This window comes from Chironomus tepperi, unplaced genomic scaffold (genome assembly GCF_022539635.2).
Source record: "Chironomus tepperi strain 1889 unplaced genomic scaffold, CSIRO-AGI_Ctep_v1 contig_163, whole genome shotgun sequence".
NCBI classification, from domain to species: domain Eukaryota; kingdom Metazoa; phylum Arthropoda; class Insecta; order Diptera; family Chironomidae; genus Chironomus; species Chironomus tepperi.
In genome coordinates, this window is record NW_027226285.1 from 280,595 (window position 1) to 291,858 (window position 11,264).

Below are 11,264 nucleotides of genomic sequence, written 5' to 3' on the forward strand. Positions count from 1 at the left end.
GTTTATTTTCCTGTGTGTCATTTGAAAGTCGAAAAATAGAGTTACAGCCACTTAAAAATATAAAATTGCTTTTTGCAAAATTGAGGACCTTAAAACCTTTACTGAGGTGTCAGAGCTGATAAAATGTTTGTTTGATTTATTATGTAATTTCTTCTTGATCTAGAACTAGATTATTGATTGATTTGAAGAATCTGTGCTTTTTGTTCATGGACAAATTATTTCTGTTTGTATTTTGTTGCAGAAATAGTAAGCAAAGATTATGTTCATTTAATGATACGCGTTGGACATCACGTGCTTACTTTCAATGTGGTATACTCCATGTTCTTAGGAATTGCCAAATGGAAATAGCAAAAACCCTTGCCGCTCAGGAAGTTACATACCTGATAGATAATATTCCTACTTTGGTTTTCAACCCCTAATCTTCCTTAACTCATTGTTTGATATAATTTGATAAGCTGTCATCAAAAGTGTCAATTCATTCCTTGAAGAATTCCACCTGAACATTCCGTGATTTGAAAATTCACCTTGAAACTTTGAAGAAAATGATTCACAAAGCATTGAATATTACATCAGATTAAAAGCTTTGCCTCTAAGACTTGTTTACTATTTATAAACCGCAGAGCCTTTAGCAACAGTAACGAAAAAATAATTAATGATTAGTGCACGAATTTTGTACGAAATATTTTTTCCTTCTAACCTTGAACCAGTTCATTCTTCCGATGTGTCAACAAGAAATCTCCCTCTATACACACACGTATTTTCCTTCCCAGTCGATCAAAGTTCAGTTTTGAATCTTGAAGGCGGAGCGAAAATAACTCCACAAACATAAAATTAAAAGAATTGAGAATGATTAACTCCCTTGTTTATAAAAAAAAAGTTGTTAAATTTGCTGACAACGAGCAAAACAAGCCGAGTGATTAGAGTTCAATCACACATCAGACTCATGATACTTCGCTTTGCAATCTTCTTCTTTTATTCCTTACATTTTTTCATGAAAAAAGAATTCTTTATTTTCGGACTTGCTTCGTCCTGATAAGAAGAGAAATTTTTAAGCGGTTTTACGAAGTGTTGATAAGAATGACCCGAAAACATCGACGAACGAAGAAATTTAATTGCAATTATTAACGTCAGTGCAAAGTGAATTCAATTATTTTGCATACATATTTAACAACGATGATGAGACGTAAACATGAAATAATTGCAATAATGAAGCATCTTTATGTACACGCAAAAAAAGAATACACGAGTCGAGCCCACTTCGACTGGTTGCTAGCTTCTCATTTCTTAATTTAATATAATTTGTTATTGGAACGTGAACAAACAACTGATTATTGTTTAAAAAAGAAGCCTGACTGTCATAATTTAACTCACGAGTTGACTCTCAATTTAGATAACAAGAGTGAATGGTTAGAGGACGAAAGGAAAGTTATAAATAAAATATTATCGATGAAATTGTTTTGTTTTGCTGTATACCTCGATAAGACACCGAATTAATTTATATACTTTGCTGGTTCTATTAAATTCCTTGTTTTTTTATTGAATTTTATTCATTTATTTACAACTAATTTCTATGTAACATGTGTATAAAAGGTTATTGATCATAAAGAGATGTCTGTGTATGTTTTATTTACAACTCCTAACCGTCAATTTTCTCTCAATGTCAGTAGGCTATCGGAAAGAATCTGTCCACGCTTTCATATTTCTTCATTAAATGCAATAAGTATTAAGAAATTAAAATCTTTAACAAAAATTGATTCTTATTATTTAGCTGGTAATGATTATTAATATTTCGAGTTTTATATTTATAGCACAGAATTTTTTTAGTCTTAACCTTTCTACTTTTCATATTGATAGCCTTAGTAGTCTTTGTACATTATTTTTATTTTTGAACATATTTTTAGATCTGGATACTCCAAATATTAAAGGTCTTCTATACAAATCCTTGACAGAACCTCTAAAATCCATATCCGTATTAACTAACATGTCTAATCCTTGACATTAAATTGTAATTGCTTTTTACTCAATATATTTACATAAGAGTACCCAGATCTGTTTTATACAATATAAATTAATTAATAATGAAGCATCGTCGGTGTAAATTAGTCTGAATTTCTCTCTCCTTCTTTTTTGGTGACCTGCATGAATTTTTGACTTTATTGGACTTTGCAGTAAGCAGTAATCTTATTTTTCTTCTTACTGATCGTAAGAAGAAATAAGAGCAGTTGCTTATTTTATTGTATTGCACATATTGACCCTTTGTAATGTCACATATATTTCTGGTCTCGATTAAAAGTGATTTATTTGATTATTGGCGTAAATCATAATGAGACAGTATAAAGCATTTTTCCATGTATATTGACATAAAGGCAAAATCCAAAGTTCAATTCAATTCTCATTACTCATGTTTAATAGAATGAAAACTACAATTATATATTGTGAATGTGTTACTGCTCATCTTTTCATATTTCATTGATATAGAAAAGATCATCTTCGCAATTTAAATCACATAGATTTCCTTCTAGAATGGTCCAAAGGTTTTTCCATATTTGCATCATCAGTCTTCTTTAAATTCACAGCGTTTTTGACTGAGCAATTGCTTATCTCTATGTAATTGTTAAGTCAGTAATAATTTTATTGATATGCAGGTAGCAAATTTTGTTCAAAGTCCTGATGAATGTCGATTGCTTCGGTTACTATGTCGTTTAAGGAACTTTGAAACTTTTCGGAGAGGTAATTGGAAGTGATAGAATGCTATGTAAGGTAGAGGATCCCAATACAGGAACAATGCTTCTCGTTTGTCCAACACTGATCCAATCAGTTTTTCCAATGACTGTGCTGATGGATTCTTAATTGTATTTGCGACTGTGTCAGGAAGGAAGTGTCTAGATTGTGTCATTGAGCCTGAATTTTTGCGTTCAAAATGAGGACATGGTTTTTGCACGACACGTGACTGTAAGCCAGTATAGCATAAATATGATAATGTCACTCCTACTCGCGTTCCTAATGTTAGCAAATTTCCGCTAGCATCACTTTTTACAAATCTAAAGCTAACGTGTCCGTTGATTTTACGCATGAAACGAACCTTCTCGAAAAAGTCATTAAGCCATTTTTCGATCTCAGGATTTGTTTCAGGTACTAAATTGCGAGTTTCTGGATGAATCGCACAAGTAACATTTGCAATAACTTTTGAATCTTTAATCGTGCTGCATGTCACATAATGTTTACCGGGCACATCACGTAGGACAATCCATGGCTTATCTTCACTTATTTCTACTGATAAATTTAAATCACGCTTATTTTCAGGCAAAATATATTTTTGTCTCTCAATAATTCCATGTGCACCTGTTGCTATGAGAACATTACGGAAGTTGTTCATAAAACCTGAGTCATACAATTTAATCAGATCTTCCTTGCTGTTTAATACACGATAAGGTGGAACTGGAATATTACGGTTCTCGCATTTCTTCAAGACACTTCCAATATCATCGAGGACAGACACTTCTTGTGCACCAGGACAGAATATTCTCTGAACTCCTTCTAATTCCATATGAGGCTTAGCAAGTGCATCGTAATAAGCTGGTGATGTAGCACATACAGGAATGTAAAGTGATGGTTTTTCCATCTCAACGATTCTCATAACAGCATTAACGTAATCATTTGCATTTTCCTTTGCTGATGCTGGAATTGTGTAGAATTTATCGACAGCAACAGAGAATCTTGCGAGTGCAAAAAGTCCTTCAAAGTCGAATGCAATAACTCGGGCACCAGCAGAATGGAAATTTCTAGCTAAATGAAGTGCTTGAATTGTACTTCCACCAGAAATAAGAACTGTTCGCTTCTTTCTGCTTCTCTCATGTGCCGGTGTGTGTAAGAAGATGAGGACATTCTTCAGCAATGACAGTGGATATGAAACAAGTTTCCAGAAGAGCCACAAAAGTGCTGACAGCCAAAATGATGGAGTTGAATGGAAATTCCAGACATTCTTCATCATAACATTTATGAATTTTTGACATAACGAGATGATCAGCAATGGCCACCATAAAATAAGTCTCACAATAATGTGCAAACTGCTAACTTGACGATTCTCTTTCTCATCATCTGAATGTACATGAGTTCCGTTACTGATTGATTTAGAATCAACAATTTTATTTAATTCCTGATCTTCTGGAATAAGCATAAATGTACTTGAAAAATGTCTTCTTAAAGCTGATGGCTGTGGATGTGAGGAACTTAAGCCATTTGGTGGCGAACCCGATCTTGGTGGTGAATTCAATGGCGATTTGCTGACTGGAGAATTAGGTGCAGTTTTTGCATATATTTTTGGATTTGAATTAATGATTGTGTTCGTCATCTCAATTGAATGTACCGAGTCACTTCTTGTCCAAGGACCAAAGAAATTTGTTCTTTTTGCTGACGGCATTTTAATATAGTTTTTTAAGTTCAGTTCTATTTGATTAAATGCACTTGAAATAACTTTATTTAACTGTCTATAAATCTGCTGTATCAGTTTGTTTTTACTTCACTTTTGACATCGATTTTTTTTATTTCGATAATGTTTAATAAACTTTTCATCTATTTTTTTCACATTAAAATCACTTTCTTTTTATTCTTTTCCATGTGTTTAACGTTCAATCGATCACGATAGACTGAAATTAATGAACAGGCTAAACGCTCTTTAAAATTAAATGGAAAATGAGAGACGAGTGATTTTTTTTAAAAAGAAAATAAATTTACTCAAAATTTTACTGAGTAAAGTTTGTCACAAAAATGTACTTTAACCTTCGCGGCGATAAAAAGAACTTCAATGAATGGCAAGGGCTCGAGATCACTTTTTTTAATTTGGTGTTTATGTCGTTTAATGAGGATTCTTATGACGTTATTTCGAGTTTATTGACATATTAAACGATTATGTGTTCTAATTTAGTCAATATACTGATTAAAGAAAGTTGTGAGTTACCCAAGTACATGATCTAGCACTTTCTTATGTCAATTCTCTGCAGGTGAACCAACTCAATTGTTATGTTACATGCAGAGCGTGTGAAATTAAGATACTGAAATATCATTTTAATTAATAGTAAATAAAAGCAATTTTTTTTGTTTCTTTTCTTCTTTTTCGGTTTTTTTGCTTTACTTTTTTTCAATTTTTTCACATTTTTTTTATTTTAAAAATTTTTCGTTTTTTTTTGCTGATTTACTCGTATTGTTAACAACTTTGTTTATGATTATTGTAATAAATAATTTTATAACTTTTTTTGTATCATTTTATGTTTCATTTATCTTAAACTTCTAATAGTACATTTTTTTTCGCAAATATTTCGATTAATTAATTTAAATGTTATCACAATTATTATGTTTCGCGGGTATGTAAGGTGTGTAATGTAAAAATTTCTTTTAAAGATTCTAGTTAATCTTATTGATGCAATATATATATATTTTTTTACTTACGTTTTACATTAAAATTTCCAATTCTTCTTTAACTTCCAATATTAATTTCTTTTATTTTGTCGCTTATCAATTAGATAAAAAAATTATAATTAAAATAAAAAGTGTAAGAAATTTAATTTTCTCGTTATCACTTTGTTACACAATTATTTAAAAGGTACTTCGTCGTTCAATTAATAAAATATAACTCATTTGTTTGGCTATAAAAGAAGGACTAAAATTGAGGACAACAGATATAAACAGGAAGTAGTAACCGACAGGACGGTAATAAGGTATAAAAAAAATATATTAAAAAAATGTTAAAATAAAATTTTCGTCCGAATGAATAAATAATTTAAAACATCTGTTACACGAGTACAGACCTTCGAAACTCCCTCACACTTACACATTTAAAATAATAGTTGCTACCCGTTTCCAATAGTTTCACAAGAACTAAGAATTGGAAAAATTTAACAAAAGTCGAGAGACACAAACATTTTTTTTATAAGGCCAGTCACCTAGTGATGACTCACGAGACATTTAAATTTTTCAAGGTTGCTTGATAATAAAAATTTATGTGTCACTTTAAACACCCCATTTGTGTCTCTCAATTCAATAAATTTCCACTTCCCTTCAAGCCAATATAAAAAATAAAAGATTTTCTCGAATAATTTCATTTGTCTAAAAACTGGCACAGTCTTTTACGTCATAAATTTTGTCTAACATATATCCAAAGAATTTTCATCTTTGTACGATTCCCGTCACACAAATTAATTTTCTAGCAAGATTCATTAATAAATAATAGTATTCATATTGTTTAATAAATTATCTCTATGCTTAATACATTTTTAATCAATCAAAAATTGGAAGTTCTTGATCATATTGACTAACTTTTATGTGATGTCAATCTCATTTCAGATCTTTCCAGTTACAACTTTAATTTCTAGCACCAAATATTATTTATCATTTGAATCAGCAAATGATCAAGTAACTTCCAACCCTCGACGCTTTTTCTGGTAAATTTTTTATTTATAAAGTTAACCAAAATGTTAAAAAAAAAATAAATATAACATTAATTAATTAAAAATCTTTGTAAATAACATGAGCAAAATAATTGTATCCAAAAACACATGCACATAACGTGTATCTTAAATTGTAATGGATTAAAATTGATTTTTTTTTTTTCTTGAATTGATATTTTTTGCTGATAATATTAATTATTTTTGAATGATCCACAAAATGTATATGAGCATAAATAAATGAATAAAAATTGAGATAAATATTTTCTTGCTATTCTTGCTATTAATGTCTTGAGTGACATATTACATATCAAAATGATCTGGAATTATGATTTTTAGATATATTGTTAAATTACATTGTGTAACAAATTATTTTTTGTTTACTATTTTTAAATTTAATTAGGCAGAGCACGTCCTTCTTTAATAAGTAAGTCATGAACTTTTTCATTCTTACCGAATAGGACAATTTCGTAGACTTCCTGCTTCTCATACGGATCACTTGAGTGAACATTCTTGATGACAGCTGGGAAGCTTTTATTTTCAGTCATTTTCTTGAAGTAAATAGCATCATCTGGTGTAAAATCTTTGTTTGCTGGTTTTACGCCTGTAGAGTTAAGAAAATAAACAGTCAGAATGTGAGAAATTAATCAATGCACGCGTTGTGAGATTGTTTGAATGATTTCAAAACAATTTAAATGTGAATTCCATTTTCTTAAACATTTTTGAGTGATTGAATGCACAATTCAATTTTAAAATTATTATATTAATTTTAATCCTGATCCACAAACTTACCATAGAGCCGAGCCTTCAATGCAAGCTTTGGTAAGGTTCTAAATTTGTTTGGCAACGTTCTCATCTTGTCTAAAGATAAAGTCTTAAAGTTTCCTGAATCAACAAAAAGGCAGTTGATGAAGTTCTTGTCAATTAAACTTTCCACAGATGCTCTACATTAATTAACAAAAAAGAACATGTAAACAAAAAAATGTACAACAAAATAACTTTCGAAAAAATACATACCTAACCCACTTCTTTGATTCATCATCAAAAACTGCATAGCATTCACCTTTCTGTATGTCTGTTAATGATGTAAACTTTCCGATGGTGTTACAGTGCGATTTCAAGTCACTCAAAAGATCATTAAGATTCTTCAAGTCATCTTGAAGTTGTATTATGAAGCTAAATGGACTTGATACAAGTGATACAAAAACATTTATGAATTCTCCATTGTTCTTCAATTGGCGTCGTTCCAACTTAATCAATGGTGCATTTGGGCTATACAAAAACAGATTAAATTATCATCATTATTACATGTTTTTATGAGAAATATGAACTAAGTTACCTAATGCTTTGTAAATCCGTTCCTAAAACTTTTGCGAATTGATCATTTATGTTAATAATTATACTCTCGCTGTTATGAGTGCTGTACATAAAGAGATTTACTTGTGGGAAATTGCCACTTGCAATGCTTACGACTTTTGCCTAATAAAAAAATATATTTTAAAATGCGAAAAGTTTCACTTTAATTAAGTAATAAACAAATTTTGCAATGTTTAACTTACGAATGCAGTCCGTCCAGACGGTAAAATTCCAAGTAATCTCTTTCTAACATCGTCAGTGAAAGTGACTTTAAATAAACCCATCCTAATGACTTGTGCTGGATATAAAGACAGAACATAAGAGACTTTATCGAGACGATAAATGTCTTGATTCTTAACGATTGTCTTGTAACCGTGATCAATCATAAACATCAACATTGAATCATTATCCATTAACTTTTCAACACGAGCACGGAACCAATTCTTTAATTTATCGTTGTAAACAAGATAAACTTTCTTCTTGTCCGACTTGTCAGCATAAGGTCCACGAAATTGTTTAATTTCATCTTTCGAAACATTGTTAATCAATTGCTGGATGTACGCATATGACTTTGAAAGTTGGCAATAAATGGCATCATCTCCAATATGAGTTATAACAATTTGGTTACTGTCTTTTTGATTCAATGTAGGCGGTTGCACCGATTTTAAAATTGAGTTCATTAAAGTCTCATTCAAGTTCACGTCATCGTCAGTAGATGTATCATACAGAATCATCTTAATTGGTTTCGTTTTATTAGCTTCATAATACTCTTGATTCATCATGATTTCAGCAACAAGAGACTTGTAAACGAATGGCTCAAAAAGAGATTGTTGAGTAATGTTTGGATTATTTTCAAATTCCTCTAATCCAAAAAGTGATAATTTGAATGCCTGTGCTGCTATTGTTAAAAACTCTGGTTTGCAAACGAAAATATCAATAAACGGAATCCATTCAATATCGCCATTATCAATGCAAATACAATTTGCTTCTTTATCTCCCATTTCAATAACTTTAATACGATGCCAGCAAGATTCAATTGATGTAAGATAAATGTGATTGGCTTTTATTTCTGTGGGACGCTCCTTGTTCGACAACATAAATATCTATAATTGTGCAGTAGACATACAGAAATAATAATTAAAATTCGTGCATTACGAAATTACGGAAGAAAATGTGTCATTGTATGCCAAACAATAAAATTTGGAAAGACGTGGTGATTCGTGACTGACGAAAACGCATTTAAAGACAGAAAATTTAATTTGAAATTTTAACGTTCAGAAATTATTTGAAAAATAACGAACAAATTTTTCAAATATTTTATGAAGGTTATTGTCAAAATTTCAATTTTGAGCCAAATTTTCTAATCAATTCCTGGCAAAATGCATTAAAAATTAGCACACGAATATAAATCGGTCATAAAATGACTTTCTGCATAGCGAATAACTAATTCACACATCTATTTTAATTCAACTCACCTCAATATCATTCAATAATTTATCCAAAGCATCGCTATATTCTGCACCAATTAAACGACCACAGATTTCGCTTGGACTAAAGGCACTTGTAACGAAGATATTCCACAATTTATTCTTCCACGGATAAAGTAATTCAGGAATGTTTTGAGTTGCATCGCATGGAGTCAATGGACGATCAATTGAACCATCGCCAATTGCGAAAAGTATTTCCTCATTAAATGGACTCATTTCGAAGTTGAATAATTGTCCGGCAAAGAATTTGACAATATGATTCCAATTTTCAGGCAATGACAGCTTGTAAGTCTCAATATAGAGATTTGAAATGTGCTTAAAGAAGACACCGCCAATCGAGTTACGAATCATAATCCATATCTTTTGAGCAATATCGAAATCATTTGATAAATCCAAAGGATTACGTGCCAATTCCTCTTCACGCTTCAATTCATTGACAGCAACTTTACAGCATGCTTCTTGAGCCTCATTCTTTGATGAAAAGAAGTCATTGTATGACATGTAAGTCTTTCCATTGATTGTAACTTGGCAAGTAATGCTGCCCTTTGTTAAAGGATTATTGAGAAACTTGAGTTCTGGTGCATCAATATTCTTCATTTGGCAGTATTTGACAAGCTTATCATAATTACTTCCTTGCGATATAAACCATGAATCTGGAATGTGGACACTATTGGCTGCTTTAATATCTTCCGGGCTTAATTCGCCTTTGCGTTTTAATCGCTCTGATAATGGCATCGTTAGTTTAGGCAACGGCTTAACAGCAGCATGTCCATTTCCAATTTGTGCATTGTAATTTTTCTGGAAAACATTGTTATTGTTGTTGTTATTGTTATTCGTGCTGTTGTTTGAAAGTCGATTACGTGGAACGATTGGTGCTTTAAAAGTACGTACTATCATTGGCTGATTATCATTATTATTGCCATTCTTTTGTTGCGGCTTTGGACGACTCAGACGTGCAGCATATCGAACATCATAACGTTCCTCAACACCATTTGCAGGCTTTAGATAATGGAAAGTCTTGTTAAACTTCATGATCGACTGAAGTTTAAGTTCAGGAATTTTACGTCCTTCCAATTCTTCATAATCTCGCTGTAATTGTGTAACTGTAACAGGTCCTTTACGTGATATGATAAGGGATTTGAGGGTTTCGGTGAGAGCTTCATCTGACGGTACACGATCCATGTTTTTCACGATTCGCGTTGACCAATGGAGCTTCTGATTATTGCTTTTAGAATTCGTGTTTGGAGAAATTTCGTAGACTATTGCGATTGAAAAGTTTTTAAGTTGATTTGTTGTTGTTGTGTAAAGGATAGATGAGTTGTAGCTTGAAAATTGACTGTTTATTGTATTTGTTGAGAATTTTAGCAGCTCATTTTATTGATTAATGAAAAACAGGAACCTAAAAAGCACCACCAAAAAAGAGAAAAAAAATATAATTAAAGATATTAATTCATGAATGCACGAAGTTGCAAAATTATTGTGCAAACAAACAACGACCATGAAAAGAACGCAAAGCAACCTGTGACTTGAATAAATAATAATGGTTTAAAAAGACTAAATGATCGTAAAATAGAAGAAAATGGAATGAGAGAAAGTAGGCGACGAGTAAAAGGAATTTTTTTGACTTTATTTTTTTCAAGAATTTAATCAATCTGTCTAGCGATTATCGTCTTTTTTCAATTATTGTGACTACCTTTCTTATTATACTAATGGCTTTCTTATCACTAACTCGTATCATCACTTTGGAATTTTAATTAGAGCAAATGAAAATTTTTCAGTGATGGAATTTTCATGATTTTTCCATTTATCACTTACTTTTTTGATAAATTCCACTTTCTATGGATAGAATACTGTTCCTTTAACACAATTATACATTTGATATTTATATAACACCAACGGTTCACAAGAAATAAAAATTAATTAACTCAGCAGTGAAAAAAATTGTCCAACGAAGTAAATTTTTGAACTGAAATGAAACGAA

The 11,264-nt window shown here is 31.1% G+C and overlaps 3 protein-coding genes across 3 annotated transcripts in view; all 3 read right to left on the minus strand.

Moving 5' to 3' along the window:
• LOC139088529 (rootletin-like) overlaps window positions 1-498 on the minus strand; it is a 36,712-nt gene extending 36,214 nt beyond the window's left edge. The window contains exon 1 of the mRNA XM_070637791.1: window positions 381-498. The gene's annotated coding sequence lies outside the window, so the exon portion shown is untranslated. The remainder of the gene's footprint in view (window positions 1-380) is intronic.
• Window positions 499-1,511: 1,013 nt separating this feature from the next.
• On the minus strand, window positions 1,512-4,631 carry LOC139088539 (uncharacterized). Its single transcript, XM_070637803.1, has one exon. It carries the CDS (start codon window positions 4,418-4,420, stop codon window positions 2,660-2,662), a length of 1,761 nt encoding a protein of 586 aa, XP_070493904.1. The 5' UTR covers window positions 4,421-4,631; the 3' UTR covers window positions 1,512-2,659.
• Window positions 4,632-5,197: 566 nt separating this feature from the next.
• LOC139088476 (tudor domain-containing protein 7-like) lies at window positions 5,198-11,237 on the minus strand. Its single transcript, XM_070637718.1, has 7 exons — window positions 11,099-11,237; window positions 9,272-10,682; window positions 8,000-8,899; window positions 7,780-7,919; window positions 7,458-7,712; window positions 7,233-7,384; window positions 5,198-7,044 (listed from the first exon to the last, which is right to left on the minus strand). Exons 2-7 carry the CDS (start codon window positions 10,463-10,465, stop codon window positions 6,836-6,838), a joined length of 2,850 nt encoding a protein of 949 aa, XP_070493819.1. The 5' UTR covers window positions 10,466-10,682; window positions 11,099-11,237; the 3' UTR covers window positions 5,198-6,835.
• Window positions 11,238-11,264: the final 27 nt, after the last annotated feature.